Source organism: Ornithodoros turicata, chromosome 5 (genome assembly GCF_037126465.1).
Source record: "Ornithodoros turicata isolate Travis chromosome 5, ASM3712646v1, whole genome shotgun sequence".
Taxonomy (NCBI): domain Eukaryota; kingdom Metazoa; phylum Arthropoda; class Arachnida; order Ixodida; family Argasidae; genus Ornithodoros; species Ornithodoros turicata.
Window position 1 is genome coordinate 73,856,518 of NC_088205.1, and position 18,390 is coordinate 73,874,907.

The 18,390-nt window shown below is 43.8% G+C and overlaps 1 protein-coding gene and 1 long non-coding RNA gene across 3 annotated transcripts; both read left to right on the plus strand.

Annotated features, from left to right (window-relative positions):
• The first annotated feature begins 441 nt into the window (after positions 1-441).
• Positions 442-1,748, plus strand: LOC135396192 (uncharacterized). 2 transcript variants are annotated; one of them, XR_010423350.1, is made up of 3 exons: positions 444-599; positions 840-884; positions 955-1,748. It is a non-coding gene; the product is annotated as an uncharacterized LOC135396192 (long non-coding RNA). The 2 variants fall into 2 exon arrangements; XR_010423349.1 differs by having other exon boundaries at positions 442-599; positions 840-1,748.
• A 2,947-nt stretch (positions 1,749-4,695) lies between these two features.
• Positions 4,696-17,982, plus strand: LOC135394773 (uncharacterized). The gene is made up of 6 exons (XM_064625738.1): positions 4,696-4,928; positions 6,966-7,026; positions 8,712-8,837; positions 14,378-14,437; positions 15,358-15,537; positions 16,194-17,982. The coding sequence occupies exons 1-6, from the start codon at positions 4,893-4,895 to the stop codon at positions 16,355-16,357; spliced, it is 627 nt and encodes a 208-aa protein (XP_064481808.1). The 5' UTR covers positions 4,696-4,892; the 3' UTR covers positions 16,358-17,982.
• The last annotated feature ends 408 nt before the right edge of the window (positions 17,983-18,390 follow it).

An 18,390-nucleotide genomic window follows, 5' to 3' on the forward strand; every position in this document is an offset into this window, starting at 1 on the left:
CAAGCTCTTTCCGCGGATTTCAGCCATTCGTTTCTGCAAATGTGCACCGGAATATGTATGAACCGCGGCCGGCAGTGATGTACTAGGCCCTCTTAGGCCCCCAGCACCCCGCGTAAATGTTTTAACGACATCACTCTTACTTTTCCGGTTGCGGTATTCAAATTCACTGCTATATTCTTACAAAGAAGGTTTCTGGCTCTATTTTTCCAACCACGAACGCGTTTTGGAGTAGCCAGTCCTGACTGGGCCGGGACTAACACCTCCATATTTTTCTTTCATTTCCAATTCCAATTCCAAAAAGTTTCTCCCGTTTTGCATTGCTCATGTAACCCAGCATGCGCTCACTGTCATTTTTGTGAGCCAGAGAGAGCCAAGGAGGCAGCTTTCCAACAGAATAGCGCCATTCGGCATTACGCTTCTATGCGTCATATTGTCCAACGTCAAGTGCTCAAACACTGTGCCGATGAGAGCCAAGAAGCTCGATACGGCCGTACTATTTTTGAACCGTGATATGGGCAAGCTTGAGCTTGTCCCATCCTACAGTTGGCAATAGAAAATCACAGGTGGAGACAAGCAGCTTGATGAAATCAGCTCAGGTGGTGAGTATGAGAAGCTTCCATTTATTAGGAAAGTTTAATATATGTTTTATGCAGAGACAAGCATTGCGTTATGAACCCACAAACGTGCACATTATTGTTATTGGCCCAGCTGCAAACACTTTTCTGAATTGTGTTGCTGATTCTAATGAACCTTTTTTTTAAAATTCAATTTTAGCAACTGGCAATGAACTTCGTCTTATGAACTATATGCACACCTGTGACGTTTTGTACAATTCACAGTGCACAGAGGACACTCAGGAGGTTCAAGGGTTCAAGAATATGGTGGTATTGGGCACTGATATGCGTACGATGGTAAATTTTTTCTCTTGGTCTCAATTTTTGTCCCCTTTTTCAGCACATCAAGTTTCACACCTACACTGCTCATATACTGTATGGAAGGAAAGAACCTCTTACCACCCTGTGAACATGAACCTAAATGCCAGCTCCCCATACAGCAACTGAAACATAGCAAGAACGAGGGAAATAAAATCTACTGACATAATGTAATCAGCTTTTGTTTGACACGTTTAATATTTGTATCAGATTCACAAAGCCTTCATGTACACAGGAGGAGATAAAAATGGTAATACATAAGTTGGCATTAACCCCTATTCTCCATTTAGAAATAGCAGAGTTGTACGTAACGCGTTACTAGTAATTGCGTTACTTGTAATCAATTACTTTTTTCAGTAATTTTTAACGTAATCAGTTAATTTTGTGAGCAAGTAATTTTTCAAGCAATCTGACCACAATTTTCCGTAATCTATTACTGAGTAATCGATTACTTTTTTAACCTTCTGTCAACAATGGCAACCCTTTTCAGCAAGCCAATCTGTTCTTCTGTTCCACCACGAGTTCAACTGAAGCAATGACGCAGAGGTCACTGTGACGGCTGTCTCTAGTCCACACGTATTCCATGCACACCACAGTAATATGACAATCCCTTACAAGCGCGACCTACTGCTGGAGCAACAGTAAAATACTGACTATATTGATAAATTGTGCGGGCTGAACATAACAATAGTAACAAGACGAAGCCGATGTTTCGACGCCTATACGGGCGTCCATGTTGTGTGCATATATATGTACATGTGTATATAAATCTGTAATAAACGCCTGTACGTGTTTTCTATGTTGCTTTCAAATGTATTTGTGAATTTCACTTATCATATATGTTGGTGTCTCATATTAGAATTTGCAACGAGAGCTGCATGGTTGTGTTCAATGCAGGCTGGTTAGCTTTGGTACGGCCCACAATATAAAAGTAACGGGAAAAGTAACGCGTTACATTTTTAATCAGTAACGTATCGCATTTTTGTACATTACATTAACGGTAAAGAATTACTTTTCGCGCAGTAGTAACGGTAATTGTAATAAATTACGTTTTTTCGAGTAACGTGTACAACTCTGAGAAATAGAGCATAAATCCATGCTCAGGGCAAAAGGCGTCACTTTTTTTTTTCTTTTTTTATTCAGGCATAGGTGAAAAACGTGGTACAAAATAAACCTCCCTATTGTGAAGCTAGATAAACTATTCAAAATGTGTATTACAGAACTACCAGTGCTTGTCCTCATCGTGTGATAACCTTGATTTGTGCTCCAGAACGATTTGCAATGAAAATTATTTACACATTCCACTGTACTTGCAATATCTGACTACCAGTCGATCTACACTGCTTGTGAGACATACTTCTTGAACTGAAACACAGGGTTAAAACTTTTGAAACGGCCAATGCATGTACATATGACTAACAGTATGACCAGCTCAATAATTTGTGACTTCACCCTGCAACATTTCACCACATACGGTTATGGAAAGCAGGAACCATCGAGATGGTTTTGATTGTGTACACCGTTAAGTACTCTCAACAGCAAAGCAGCTTTCATGAACACGCAAAAACAACAATGACAAGCGCGATTCTGAGCACAGCACATCCTGGTATCTGCCTTCGGTGTCTTATGCCAAGGTATTCATAAATCCTGCATGTGTAGCAGCAATACCAAGTGAGTCGAACACGCTTGTGTGAAACAACAATAAAGAAGAAAAGTATTGATTTGTTGGTCTAAGAGTAGCAAACGTTTTGTAAAGCGCTATCCATGTGCTCGAAATGAAATTGGAATGAAATCACGACGTATAAGAAGCAGACTTGTGCGTAACGCGTTACTAGTAATTACGTTACTTGTAATCAATTACATTTTTGAGTAATGTTTTGAGTAATCAGTTACTTTACTGTCAAAGTAATTTTTCGAGTAATCAATTACTTTTCGGAGTAATCGATTACTCAGTAATTGATTACTTTTCCGGCAGAGATTAACTTATCCTTCAGGTGTTCTGCCCCAGGTCAATCCCCTCGTGCTGTCAGCCAGCCTTTGTTGGGCCGTTGTATTATAGGAAGTGGTAGTCATTGTAATAAAGTTCTGGAATTTCAGGGGCTCTCTCCCTAATCTCTTTCTACAGCTGCGTGGTTATACCTAGAGTCACTAAATAAGTGACTCTAGTGGAGCTTATTTAGTGACTCTAGTGGTACCTGAAGCTTTGGAAGTTTAGTGAGTCATGGGGAAGTTCCACGCAATGTTCTTCCACAATCGGGTCAACGTCTTCCCGTGCGATGAATACAGTAGACGTAGAGATCTACCTGTCCTAGGCGTTCTTCTTTTCTTTCTTTTTTGTAATCTCATCTGTACTGCTTTTGGGCCTTTTTTTTTCTTTTCTTTTCTGGGGCACACAAAGATGGGTACAATTTGCGTGAATGCAGAGTAACGACTGGAGTAGCGCGTTACTTTTCTACTCATTACTCAATTACATTTGGAGTCGAGTAATTGGTAACGGTAATCAATTACTTTTTCCGTACAAGTAATGGTAACGGTAATCAATTACTTTTTTCCAGTAACGGGCACAAGTCTGATAAGAAGACATGTACCTATTGTCATTTGGCTCGAGAATATGCATGCGGCGGTCACCACAAACGTCATTGAAGAGCGGGTGATCGGCGATACAACTGCCCCTGCACTTTCACAGACTGCCGACACCCGGCATCCGTCAGGTTCCACTGGAGTACAGCGAGTGCAGAGGCATCTGTCATTTCCGAGAGGACAAATGTCAAAATGCCTGACAGTGCACAATCATCATGAGCGATAGGGTATTATACCTGAAAGTGTCGTCGCCATCGCACGGCTCGTTTTCACTATCTGCACCGGCGGCAGGGTCAAGTGGCAGATGGTCTGCCAGTCGAATTCGCCGCATGGGATCGTTATTATCATTCAGACTCGTGCCCGTTACTCGAAAAAAGTAATTGATTACCGTTACCATTACTTGTACGGAAAAAGTAATTGATTACCGTTACCAATTACTCGACTCCAAATGTAATTGAGTAATGGGTAGAAAAGTAACGCGTTACTCCAGTCGTTACTCTGCATTCACGCAAATTGTACCCATCTTTGTGTGCCCCAGAAAAGAAAAGAAAAAAAAGGCCCAAAAGCAGTACAGATGAGATTACAAAAAAAAGAAGAAAAACGCCTAGGACAAGTAGATCTGTACGTCTACTGTATTCATCGCACGGGAAGACGTTGACCCGATTGTGGAAGAACATTGCGTGGAACTTCCCCATGACTCACTAAACTTACAAAGCTTCAGGTACCACTAGAGTCACTAAATAAGCTCCACTAGAGTCACTTATTTAGTGACTCTAGGTATAACCACACAGGTGTAGAAAGAGATTAGGGAGAGAGCCCCTGAAATTCCAGAACTTTATTACAATGACTACCGCTTCCTATAATACAACGGCCCAACAAAGGCTGGCTGACAGCACGAGGGGATTGACCTGGGCCAGAACACCTGAAGGATAAGTTAATCTCTGCCGGAAAAGTAATCAATTACTGAGTAATCGATTACTCCGAAAAGTAATTGATTACTCGAAAAATTACTTTGACAGTAAAGTAACTGATTACTCAAAAAATTACTCAAAAATGTAATTGATTACAAGTAACGTAATTACTAGTAACGCGTTACGCACAAGTCTGTTATCATTGAACACTTCCCCCAGTTCCGACGTCACTCCGCGGCGTTTTCCCTCACTCTCTCGGTGAGCCCGTTGATATTCTCATATTCTTTCTCCCGCCCGCACAGTTGGCTTCGAGCAACTGTACTCCTCGGTAGAGCCGTAAGCGCACTCGAGTGCTAGTGTCCCGCGATACGTGAAGGGTTATACCAGCTCCTGAAACCCGTGGCGCCGATGTCGTTGCTCTACCTGTCATCGAACATTGTCGAATGTGCTCCAGTGTCACTCCGTTGAAATGGCGTCGGAAAGGTCACGACTCGTCGGAGTTCAGGTAGTCCTTTTGTTTCACATGTCCTTCGCTCGTAATCCTTTATTTTAGTAAGCATGCTGTAGAACATTGCGGTGCAGCAAAAAAAAAAATATATATATATATATTTCATCACTATCGCATCGTATTAAGACGTGACAAGTTGCTTGATACCCCTGTCACGCGGCAAACCGAATGTCATTCGTTTGTCTTACATCGAGCTATACGAAGAAACATAATCTCATTCGCAAATGATGTCGGTGTCCATAATTAAGACACCAGTGCCGAACATTTAAAGCATTATAGAGATGCATTAGTTACATTTTTATTTCTTTTGCTCGAAACTAGCGAAACACTAGATTTCACAAAATCGTTGCTTTTTCAAAGACACTTAATGGGCTAAGTACCACAAGCAAAGATAAAGCCTATCTGCACCGCGCTTGGCAACGTGGCGACTGGGAACGAGAGTATAGTTCTCGGAGAAACAGTGTTTAGCCTTCCCTCCTTCGTGTCAAAAGTTATCAAATTCGTGATAAAATATTGGAGTACAACTTTTCATTCGTCTTTCATTTCTCGGAACGATTTATCGTTGTTGTTGTTTTTGCTACCTCTCTACTGCGAGGATACGCTGTCGGTGCGAGAGGGAAAAGCGAATGAGTTCCCCGAACTCACTCGCTGGGCGAATATCATTCGCATGTATTGCCATTTGATTTCACCGTGTGTGGCACGAAGCGAATGTCATTCAGTGCGAATGTCATTCGCTGGGAATGACATTCAATTTGCCGTGTGACAGGGGTAGAGTTGACAAGTCGGCACCGGACCAATTCTTCGATTCTGTTTCTGGGCTGTTTCGGTTGAACCCAAGCAGCACAATGTACTGAAAGTCGAGTCCCAAGCAGCACAATGTACTGAAAGTCAAGTGCAATAGGGGTGGACGGTATGTGTCTTATCAATGTTCTTTAGTTTCATCAGTCTGTTCAAGGCCTTCCACCTGCCCGTCCACCCCTATTGCACTCGACTTTCAGTACATTTTGCTGCTTGGGGTACAACGGGGTAGGACAGATAGGTGAAAGACCTTGAACAGACCTGTGAAAGAAAACATTGATAAGACACGTACCGTTCCTCCCCTGACAACGTTATCTGCTACAGATATGCGTGAGCTTCCAAAAAATTGTGGAAAATTGGGCTGAAAGAGAAAATATCTGCGCCATGTTTCGCGTGTAATGGGGTAGTGTACTGCTTTATTTAATTATTTGCTGCACGATTTATTTGTTGTTGTTGTAGCGCCATCACACGCACACTATGTTTTGTATGTGTGTTGTCACAACAGCATAAACGAGACTCCGAAAGGCCGCGTTTCATTATTATTATTACTTTAAAGGCGATGACAAGGGAATTGCGCTACGAGACCTGGCGCTGGTGAGGCTGAATTCGTCTGCTGTGCAGTTGGCGATTATGTTCGGTTACGCGAGTGTACAATGTGTCAGTATTTAGTGTTCCACTTTTCGCTGATCTCCATGTATGGCGGGCTACTGCCTGCGACCGTGCTTTATTTTTCCGTTTTCAGGGATCACTAAGTCATCATCACACTGCTAGGAAAAAAGTTATATCGTTTTGAACATAAACTGGGAGCTTGCCTAATGTCGTACCTCCTTCAAGGTATAATAATTTTGTACCTCACTCAAGCAATACTATATACACCTTACAGGAGCTAACTCTAATTGCCTAAAGGGTATTGTTTTCAAAACGTTGCGGCACACAGCTCCTTCCGATGTACTAAAACGCGCAAAAAAACCGAGCTCCATGTCTGCGCATTTGCATACACCCCAACTGCAGCCCGATAAGCTATCTGCAATGCACCAGAAGGGAGCACGAGAGCTGTACGTTGTTGTTGACTTCGCGTATTGCGCAACGTTGTGTAACTAGATTTCGCGGGACGAGACCCATGAGTAATTCTAGCTTCGTGACGGCAGCGTGTTGTCAAAGGAGGAAGCAGTATCGTTTGAACTCGTCCGTATTTTATTATGTGTTTTGTAACACGGGCGCCTTTTCCTTTTGCAGACACAGGAAACGCATGTGTTGGTTATTCCACAAGAGGCGTCGATAAACGTGGACTCGGATGGTACGGTGAACACAGTCTGAAAGCAGCCAAGGCTTTCGTATTGCTATATGCCAACTATGTTCAGACGACGTTTCGTTTCTATGGAGGGCAGGATTCGAGTGAGGTTTTGGCAGGGGAAGTGATATGCGTTGCGAAATATACCATACGCGATACTCGCATATACGCTTCGTTAAAACTTTGTTGTATTTTTTTTTCCTTCTTGGCAAATTACAAAACAATGAAACTAATGTATACGCTCCGTCTGTTCGTCCAAAGGTTCGTCTTTTTAGTTGTAGAAAAGTAAAAAATAACAGACGGTTAAGAGCATCAAATATTTACTATATACACGTTAAAAACAAGACTATCGTGCAGTAGGCTGCACTTCTTTAGGTTTGAGAACCTGTTACAAGTGGTGAAGGATATATAAAAAGAAAACCAGTCACATGGTACAAGAGACACACCCTCCCCCTTTTCTCTTGTGTCTCTTGTACCACGTGACTTTTTTTTTATATGTCCTTCACCACTCGTAACAGGTCCTCAAACCTGAAGAAGTGCAGCCTCCTGCACGAAAGTCTTGTTTTTAACGTGTATATATATATATAGTAAACAGTTGACGCTCTTAACCGTCTTTGTAGAAGAGTCGAAGCTCAAACAAAGACATGGACGAAGAGTGGTGAGGGGATATATATATGTCCTATAAATAAAAGGGAGGTAAAAGTTAGCCCATACGACGGCTCGCTATGTTCCCATCAAAGAAAAAAAAAATAGAAGAGAAGAAAAGAAAACAAACACGAAATTGGCCACAGCTCTCCCAGAAGGCCACAGACCGGCAAGGACTGGACAAGTGCCTTTGTCACCTGACTATGTTGTGTGGGGGCCTAGCATCGTAGCTATAGGGAAAAGTCCGATATCCTGAGGCGAGCGGTGTTGGCTGTAGCGTGTGCAGTGGAGCAGCAGGTGCGGAATGTCTCTCCTTCAACGTGACAGGTGGGGAAGTTGGGTGATGAAAGGTGGCCCATCTTAAAGAGGAGCAGTGGAGTCCGCGTCACATCTAGTGAAATCTGGCGCAGGCGTACACACTCCCTAACACGAGCTGGAGGGGGGGGGATTATATTTACCTAAAAGAAATAAAAAGGGGGAGGAAAGGCGAGTCAAACAACACGTTGGCTTGCCATTCCGCAAAAAGAATAGGAACGAAAGAGAGGAACAAAAGGAAATTAAATAAAAGTAAAATAAAAAGAAAAGAAAAGAATTGGAAAATAAAGGATAAACTAACAGAAGGTGAAGGCAAGATGAGATAGATTAAAGACAAAGATGACTTTAAAAAAATATGAAGGTAATGCGTATGAGGGTGATAGGTGAGGGTGGGACACTGAAGAATGAGGAATTGGGTTTATATTGTGTCCACGACACCTGTGTCGCTGAGCTGTGGGGTTGCTGAAAGTAAGCGCTAGTTTGTCTCTCCTCCGCTCTTCGTCCGAGTCGTTTTTTGCTCTTCCACTCTTGCACATGTCGTTCTTACCTAGGATGCCCAAATATCAACGTTACTCAAGCACGTTTTGTTGTTCTATTTACCGAGCAATAGTGATGCAAGCTCGAACTCGTTCTAACCCGACTTTTACGCATGCTAGTGTTGACAGTACCTGCCCGTCTCCTCTTGCAGTAACAAACACAGATTCATCAATCTGTCCCGTTTGCTTTCCTAGGAGCGGTAGTAACAAGAGGGCTTTCAAGGGTTGTACGAGTAACTCAAATCAGACGTATCGTTGGCGTTCAGAGCGTTGAAGCGGTAGAAAACCAAGAAGATGACTGCGCATCATGTTGTAAAGCAAGTAAGTGTATATGCTCCTAAAAATACGTGCCTAAAAAGGATGCTTTGTGACGCCTAGAGACACTAAATACGGGTACAGAGTATCGCATTCCTTTTCCGCGCCAAAGCCGCCGTTCGGTGTCTGCTATTGGGCCGATCGTGTCACGTGATTTCTCCTTCCAAGAACTCTTGGAGCGCGCCGTCCATATTGAGTCCCCTCCATCCAAAACCGGTCTCCTGGCGAGCTGGTCCGACCTCTAGGTTCGACTGCACGCTGCTCTCCAGCGGATAAAAGGGAGATTGGCGTCCCATTGCTAGGCAACGCAGCCGTGCCGGACTCAAAATGGCGGGCGCGCTCGCCGGCGTTTCTCAGTGTCGCTACTCTTCTCCCTATTTAGTGACTCAAGTGACGCCGCCTTTCACAGTTTTTATGTTGCTACTTTTATTTACGTCTTCACTATCTACTATTTGTATCTTGCGTGTCTGCTCTGTCGTTAGCAAACTGGAGGCACTTACGAGACCGGCGAACAAGAAGTGAATAAGTGACCAGTGGCGCCTCTAGTTTCTCCATTCTTTCGCCTTCGTTCTCTTTCTTTCTTCTTTCTAACTTCATTCCTTTACCGCCATATCTTTTCTTCAATTTATGCGTTCACCACGTTGCATGGTGGTACAGTGCTGGACAAAAGCTTACGGAACACTCTCCGGCGCCTTCCTTCGTCAGAATGACACGCAATATAGCAGCGAATGGGGACCGTACGGATTTGCAAACGGGTGACTGGGTTATGTAAACGCATGTCTGTAAGTCCGTATACGGTCCAATTCGATACTAGCGTTTCACTCTGAGGAAGGAATGCGCCCGAGCGTATTCCGTAAACGTTTGTCACTTGGTTTTGTCACTTTTGGTTACGTGACAGGGCTCTCTCGCCAAACGCACAAACACACAGATATACATAACAAAGAAAAAAAAACACTGTTTACAACTAGGAAAGAGCAGTAACGATGTTCAACAACTGAGGACGCTAAATAGATATTGATATTTTTTTAACAAAGAAAGTACGAATACTCTTTTTGGTACGTGGATTCTCAGTAGCACCGTTGCTGGGTTCTTGATTAAGTAACTCTGGCAGATTATGGCGAAATGATTGGCTGCCATAAATCATACGGGAAAATTGAATTTTCCACTTGTTATATCCGCGGAGGTTTCATCCTCCGCTTTCGTCGTGCCAGAGGAGTCCCTGTCATGCGGGTATAAAAGCTTTCGCGCCGCATGTCCATCCACCTGTGACGCTATACTCTTTTTCCTGAAAAAGCTATTGGGGCGTCACTTTCAACCCAGCTCCTGGGTGATCTATACTGGTTCTAAACCAGCCCTACAGTGTATCGAAAGCAGAGGCATTCGAGGCTCCGTGGCATCAATCGCTACTGACATATTGCACGAAGAGACTACAAGAATAGGGGCACCGACGGGTTTTACAGCGGAGATCCTGGGCCACATCGGTATACGCGGTAATGAAGACTCAGACTTAATAGCTGCAGAAGCCCACCGCCGTCGACATACGATCTCCGTCATATTGCCAAAAGATGACAGACGATCTTAGCTGTTGGCGATTGCATCAACAAAGGCCTCCCATCAATGGCGTCAAGACATCCCGGAAGGATGCCTCCTCCACTCAGTAGATCCCACACCGTCCTTATTCCACTGGGTATTCCAATGAGCGACGAGTCCTCCAGCCTCAACTTGAACCCACTGGGACACCCTCACTTGCCCTTCCTCAACTGCTTGGTCTCCTGGCTAACCCAGTGCATCAGCTACGAGTTCGTCAAGCCCTCATCACCATTTTAGCAGCAACAGAGCTTCTGCGTGAACTCTGAACATTCATCATCATCATCCACCACCTTCACCCCCTCAAGCAATGGGACAGGGTGCCGCCTCAGCGGCGATACATCCCACTACACCGTCATTACTTATTTGTCGTTGTTGTTGTTGTTGTTGTTCCATAGAGGCAGATGGAAGGATTGGGTTCTTCCGACTCCGAAGCACTTTTTAGAAAGTATACCAATCTATATAAGTAAGTACCTTTGTATAGATGTCGTCCCGTAATTTGCTAGTTTACTTGCGTCTCCCCCTTTAAAAATTACTGAAACCTTTGAACGTTCACCTGTTCGGCAAGCTTTCCTCGTGAAAGCGATACACTAAAGATGAATTCTAAGCATGGAGCAAGAACTTCAATGACACACTTGATCGGTTTTGTGTTCAGTATCATTAATGTCTCTACTTCTGCTATTCCTAATTTTGGGATTCTGATCGGCTACTAGTGGACACAAAATGGCTGTCAAGTGCATTGGCGAGAGCTATGCCGGTTAGAACTTTCCTATCAACTAAAAGTTCTCTGATTAGGCCCTGTTTCACCAACGCCGATTAACATTTGAACCGAGATTAACGGTCCCTTAACTTGAATTTAACGCTTAACTCTGCTTCCCTAGAGGGAGCTATTGTCACCGAAACATTCATCATGTCACCAACTAACGTTTGTAAAAAAGAATAGAGTGTCAACTTCAAGTTTTAGCAACCATTGATCTGGGTTCAAAGTTAACCAGCGTTGGTGAAACCGAGCCGGCTGTCATGTGAACGAGGTTTAATGAACTCGTTGGTAGCTCCGTGCATCCTGTGCTCTCTCCGACATCGCGTTGTGAAATAGCCTATATTGTCGTGGTTGACTTTCGCAATGTTTACTGTTTTTTTGTTACTTTTTAATTGTTTGTCTTGCTGACTTTTTCTCTGCTGTCACAATAAAGGTACCCCCCCCCCTCCTCCCGCTCATGGGTGTTCCTGGGATTTTTTTTTTCCAGGTGAAGGCAAAGGGTTTCCTAGGGAGAGGGGGTAGGCGTGAGGTGACACTAGAGAAAGGACAACGGGAAACCGAAACGTCTTGCACAGAGTAATGATGAGACGACATGACAGTATAAATCATGACTACCTCCGAGTAATGATCGCGCAGTCTCTACAGGTGGCCTAGAAACTCCACCCGGGAGGGGAGGGGGGCACGGTACCCCTTGCCTCTCCCCGCCTCTCGGAACTCCCTCGCTAAGTTGGTCAGGGAGGGAGAAATTGCTTGGTTGCTTCGCCTGCGTGCACTGTGTGAGTGCAGTGAAAGCACGCTTTACAGAAAACTGGGACGGACGGACGGACGCATTTCTCTGGTAAAGGAGAGAGGGAGAGAGCGACGAGACAGATGTCGTTTGCGAGCATCCAAATGGCTGGACGAAAAGAGTCCGTGGGGCTGCCTAGAAGAAACAAGAAAATATACGTATGTTGGAATCGAGCTCCAGGCCAGTGAGTCGCTCCAGCCATGTACGAACTTCACCTTCACGACGGCACGAAATCTATGAAGTAGAGATGGGACGAGTCCAGTATTTCACGAATTCTAATCCAAATCCAAGGGAGGTTCTGTGAATCCACGAATCTTAGGAATCTCGAAAAAGAAAACGACTGTGAAGAGTAAAAAAGAAGACTAAAGACATCTCTACTGAAAAGTGTTTTAATCAAAATTTGACACCTCTGTTTAATGAAAAAAAAAAAAAACTTTCGAGAGAAAACATGGCCCTATACTTCTTAAATGTAATTCCTTCGATCAGCTGTTTATGGACTACAGGAAATACATAAACTCTAGGGTCTTAATTTTTGCCATAAGACTAAAACAATCAAAAGCATAAAACTAAAACATCAACATCACTAAAACATGAAAAGCATATCAGCACATAGCGCTGATACCGCCATTAGTGCTCCAGAAATTTCGATTGTTTCATAAATACATTTGAAGCTCAGATACAGCTACAGACGCGTAATCATTACGGTAGTGTGAGAAGATATCACATTTGATCAAACCGTTGTTTGCGTTCATATTGGGTCGTTTTCGGCGACGTCCGGATTGCGCTACAGTGGCGTTCGTACGATGACTTCCACGCAGTCGCCAGTGCAAGAAAAGCTTACGACGATCACTGTCACTAAACATCAGACGTCTAAGACTAACATTACTAAACTTTATCTATTACAAAAACGGGCAGCAAGATTGATTGCAGGTGTTCCTTTCGATCATCACACAGCAACTACTTTTGATGGCCTAAAAATTATCAAGGTACAAAATATCTACGATTTCCTCCTTCTAAAAACATACCCTACGGCTGTAAAATATAATAATACATTAATGTTGTCAATATGTAATCTACAACATCATATAGCTAGCAAAACACGTCAGGCTCTATATTGGAAGGTCCCAAGGACGCGAACAATATGCGGAGATCAGTCGCTACCCCATAATATCACAAAGCTGTTGAATTATTATTTAAAGAAGGGAATTGATCTTGGAATCCATGACTAAGGCGCTCTGTTTTCTGCTGCGGCAAATTCAAAATTCCGCGGCACTGACTTGTAAATTCTGCGATTTTCCGCGGTGAGCAGTCAACAGCTGCTTGAAATGGGAGACACTTTCTTTTCTTGGATAATGTGGGAACAAACAATATGTTATAAAATTAGATTCAAAGCACTGTTGTGGCTCAGCATTACATACATGGTATCTCGTGTTCTCATCTGATGCGGTCTGTCGCCTGAAATCATTTTATACCTGCTGAAAGACCTTTCAGCATCTACAGAGTTCATAGGAACTTTATAGGAAGGAGTTTACAATACATGCCCTGGGGAAATTACGTTTTTAGTACACCCCTTTTTGTTCTTGGGCTGTGGCCATTATTTAAAAGTCTTAAGGCAACCTCCCAGATATCAAATCAAAATTCCCCACTGCTACCACTAAACTGCATACGGGAGGGACGCTGCCCATTCCTCAAGTGAAGTATACACAAACTTGGGCTAATGTTATCCTGAGCTAAACTACAATCTGTCTGTTTTGTCCTGCAGCGTAAACAATTTCGTAAAGCAGGCTTCAATTTTGTAGGGGCGGCTTCACCTCATGCAGGGAAGCGTCAGGTGAAGCCCACTTTCGGAAGGTGTCGTCCGTATTCGGCGAATAGTCAAATTATCCGGAAACCCGAATATTGTGTATTTCGATTCGCGAATCGTATACGTCCAGTGATTGATATTCGATTCGAATTTGAGAACTCTAATATCCACACACCCTTAAAAATAAAGGATTCCGTGAAACTCTGAGCCAAACGAAGGATTCCGCGATTAATTCCGAATTCCGCGAAATTTCGCGGAATCACGGAATCGCGGAAAACGAAGGGCCTTATCCATGACAGCTGTCGCACTCCGGGCCATGTTTAGTGGTTAATGCTGTCTGCGTTTTTTTTTTTATTTACTGTTATGTATATATGTATATTTATCTCGTTTCCTTGTTTCATTGTAGTATTTTTCAGGCTTAAGATTGGTGATCACAATTACTGTATGTTGCTTGCTGTTGCTGCACTGAACGAGGGGGATGCGCCCTCATCAAACAGCATGATGCTGTTTTTTGGCCACTTTCCTATGTAACTCTTACACTTGCATTGCAATAAAGTTAAATTGAATTTAAAAACATTGAATTAAAAATTGTCCGTTTCTGTTTACAGCGTTCCTCCTGTTGCTTGCGCTTGTGCTAGTTGCTGTCTCGCTATCCATGATCATCATTGGTGAGTCATCTTCTTGAAAAAAAAAAATCGAATTGGGAGTAGATTTGCACGTAAGGTGAGTCAGCCCACTTGTGTGGCAACATGCTGTACGTGCCGCGTGGTTGGACCGCGGGGGGCAGAATATATTTATTAGAGGAAATGAAAAAAAAAAATGGGGGAAAAGTCTGCCAAACAGGACTTGATATTCCGCAACAAAAAGAAGAAGAAGAATGAAGATGAAGAAGAATGAAGATGAAGAAGAATGAAATAAATAAAGAAAGAAAAGAAGAATGAAGATGAAGAAATAAGAATAAAATAAATAAAAAGAAAAGAACTGGGAAGTGAAGGATAGACCAACAAACGGTGAAAGAAGGATGAGATCGATTACAGAAGATGACTTTAAAAGAGCCGCGGATAATTTCGCCCACCTGGGGTTTTATCATTGACACAAGCTACCATTTTGAATAGCGTTGTGTCTTGTTAAAAGATGAGCGCTAGAGGGGCTAAGGGAATTACACATTTGGATGTTGCGAGCGCGTTCTTTTATAGAGCATGATAACTGGAGAATGTTCGCCGATCCGTTTACTGCACTCTTAAAAAAAGGGTGTACTTCCTCCTGTAACTCCTTTCCTTGCCACATATATAACACCCTTTTGGAGAGTACAATTACGCTCAAAAGGATGTCTCCTCACTCCCTCAAGGGAGTAGCATAACACCTCTTCCCTGCCGGGGAGTAATATTACTCACCAGTAGGGAGATAGGTGTTACGCTACTTCCTTGAGGGAGTGAGGAGACACCCTTTTGAGCGTAATTGTACTCTCCAAAAGGGTGTTATATATGTGGCAAAAAAAAAAGGAGTTAAAGTACACCTTTTTTTTTAAAGAGTGTGCCCCTGCTAAAAAAGAAAAAAGAAACATGCTAACAGGGTTTGTGTGTTTCAGGGTCGCTCTACTTCAATGAATGTCCTGCTCAGAAGAATATTCCTATTTACCTCGTCGTGGCCGGTGTTGTCCTGTTGCTAGTGTTCCTGAGTCCGTGTTGCCACTCAGAGTCTTGGGAGAGTTGTTACATCTGCTTCTTAGGTCTCGCCTGCTTGTTCCTCATGGCATGGAGCATTGCAGGTGCTGTATATTCTTTAAAAGCGCGATTCACATTGTATCGCACCTTCAAAGTTACGGAATTTGAAAGCGACGGGAGGGAACGGGACTGCAAAGAGGAACATGCGGAGAGGTGTGCTGATTGAGTGGGGATGGCGGTTGAAGAAAAGGCACGAGCAGTGGGATTCGAACTCACACCCTCTGGTTGCCGGTCAGAGGTGCTACCAATTACACCATCCTATCTACCCTCCCTACAACGTGCCAGGCGTGTGTTAGCATTGGTAGCTCTGCTGAATGTGAAGCGCACTGAACGATGCCACTTAGCATGAAAACAGTGGAAAAGTTGACGAAGCTGACAAAATGCTGTTCAATTTTAACGGTCGACTACAAATACAAAGAAAGTGATGACGAACTTCCAGTGTGCTCTTCGCGCCTTTTCGACACGCCGATTACATAGCCACAGCTGATCAAAATGAAAAACAAAAAGAAGTGCAACGAGACGCAGATTTTGATTTCTGACATTGTCCTGTCAACCGCATGCCTTCCATTTGCTTCGTGTGTAAGCTACAATCAAAAATGGCATCAACGGAGATTCCGGACATTTTCTAATTTGTTTAGCCTTTCAGGTGCGTTTTCTTTGAAGGAGAAGTATACTCAAGTGTAATCTTATTCTCTTTCAGGGGCAGTGTGGGTGTTTAATGTGGAAAGAGTGGATACTAACGACCCTCTCAGCGCACATTACTGCAACCACATAGTCTACACGTCTGCGAAGTACTTTGCTGGCATCGGTGCTGTCTTGATAATCGCCCTTTGTTGCTGCCGCTGCTGCTCATCTTCTGGTTAAGGATGTCAAATAGATGCCAGACTGCAGAATGAAAATAAGTGGCGTACAAGGTTCGACTTCTAGACAACGAAACGGGCGTACATAATCTGCGATTAGAGAATTGCATGTGTTTCTATGATGTTAATAAGTCTTCGTACGTTTGTGTTTCAAGTTTCTATTTTTGTTTCACAAATTCAGCGCACCGGCCAGCAACACAGTAAACAACATTATACTTGACGTTTCGGGTTCCATACGGGTCCCATCATCAGAAGTGAGCCGTCCTATCCGCTAATCTGAGTTATGTACTAGTGGGGTGTAACAGTCTGGGAGAGGGCCAGGGTGCTTGTTGATAGTATCTTTTGTTTTCTTTATGTACCAGGATTCGAGATGCTTCCGTACACCCCATTTGGTTTCCCGTGCAAGAATGGATGGATTATCAAGGTTTACCACGTGTCCTACCTTGCACGCGTGTTCACTTAGTTCAGTCCTGTTAAGCGCAGACTTCTCGATATCTTTCTTGTGCTATTTCACCCGAGTCTTCATTTTTCTTCCCGTCTCCCCGCGATGTAGACCGCCGGCCAATCTTGACAATATATCTTGTATACAACGCCCCTCTCATCCTCAGGCGGCGTTCTGTCCTTTGGGTGACTAATCAGGCTCCTCAGTGTTGAAATGGGCTTGAAGTGAAGGTGGTCTTCACGTTTATCTGAGACAGTACGCGCCTGATGGGTTCCGCTAGACCTTTGATGTAAGAAATGGTGACATATATATGGGCTTGTCCTGGATTTCATCATGTACCTCCGGGCGGGGCGATAACATTCTATGGTATGTGTCATTAATGAAAGATTCCGGATAGGCCCTTCTTTGAAGGTTTCTTTTCGCTTGGGTGAGTTCCTCCTGCCTCATTTGGGGTTCTGAGGAGATCTTAATGGCACCTGATAGGAGGGAACGAACTACTGACCGCTTCTGCTCCAGCCTCCTGTCGAGGTCAAACACCCAAGGAGGAGAACATGACACGTGCCTACTTCTTATGTAGGCTTCATGTAGCTGGCGTGGAGCAACAAAGATTTATTATCGGCGCGTTATTATTCATTATCATGGGCGCGTTAAGTAGCTCCTCTCTTACTCCTTCTCGAGTGCTCCGAGTTTCGTGCTCCTGGAGCAGCTATTAAACGGCACTTGGACGCTTGAACACACCTCGCTGTGCTGCCGTTTCTCTCTTTCTCTTTTTTGTACTCTCTCTGCCCTGCTGCCGCTCCACCGTCCTGCGTTCTCTTTCTTCGCTTTCGTGGGGAGGGGGGGAAAGAGGTCACGTGACGGAGCACGGTACCCCTTTTCCTTGCACCCTCCAAAAGGTGGGGCGTAAACAGCGCGCTCGCGTACGAAACTCGGACTTCGAGCGTAACCACATAACGGTAGGAATTCCAAACGCACGCGCTCCGTAGCAGCCACTTAACGCGCCCATTGTGTCTGTGTGCTTATTGTCCGTCGTCGTTCTCTTTTTTTCGTCGCTTTGGCGTCTGGTGGTGACTGCCCCACATTCAATGGAGTTATGAAATAAACGCAGAGGAGAGAAATCATCGTGAAAATCTACAATTTCGAAATAAATTATCTAGTTACTGAGAAAAGTAGCTAGTTAGTTACGAGTTACATCTTTTGTTACCAGTTACAGTAACTACCTAAGTTACTTCACGAGACTGCTGCCAACCACGCAGTTCACGTTCTTTCAGCCATCTTTGGCTCAACTCACCATGTACCTGCACCGCTAATTACATTCAAGTAGAGACATCATCTGATCCCTCGATGCCTCACCTGATACGACATGCCTGATCATCATCATGCCTGATGCCTCGATGAATGGTGATGTGATTCAGTGTCAAACTATGGGATTTATGATCATTGGGTTCTTTGCCAGTTCTGAAGTACTCCGCTACGCTCTCCCTCAAACGCTCATATTCTTTCGCCCACCGAGACGACTTCGTACAGCTGTGCTCGTCGGGAGAGCTGTAAGCACTGCAGTTTTGTCTGGCTAGTTTCCTGGGATAAGTGAAGGG

What these genes read in the sequence shown, in the direction of transcription:
- LOC135394773 (XM_064625738.1), top strand. Translation starts at nt 4,893, where the DNA reads ATGGCGTCGGAAAGGTCACGACTCGTCGGAGTTCAG. An exon ending in CACGACTCGTCGGAGTTCAG is followed by an intron (nt 4,929 to 6,965) that starts GTAGTCCTTTTG and finishes TTCCTTTTGCAG; the next exon opens with ACACAGGAAACGCATGTGTT. An exon ending in CGCATCATGTTGTAAAGCAA is followed by an intron (nt 8,838 to 14,377) that starts GTAAGTGTATAT and finishes TTCTGTTTACAG; the next exon opens with CGTTCCTCCTGTTGCTTGCG.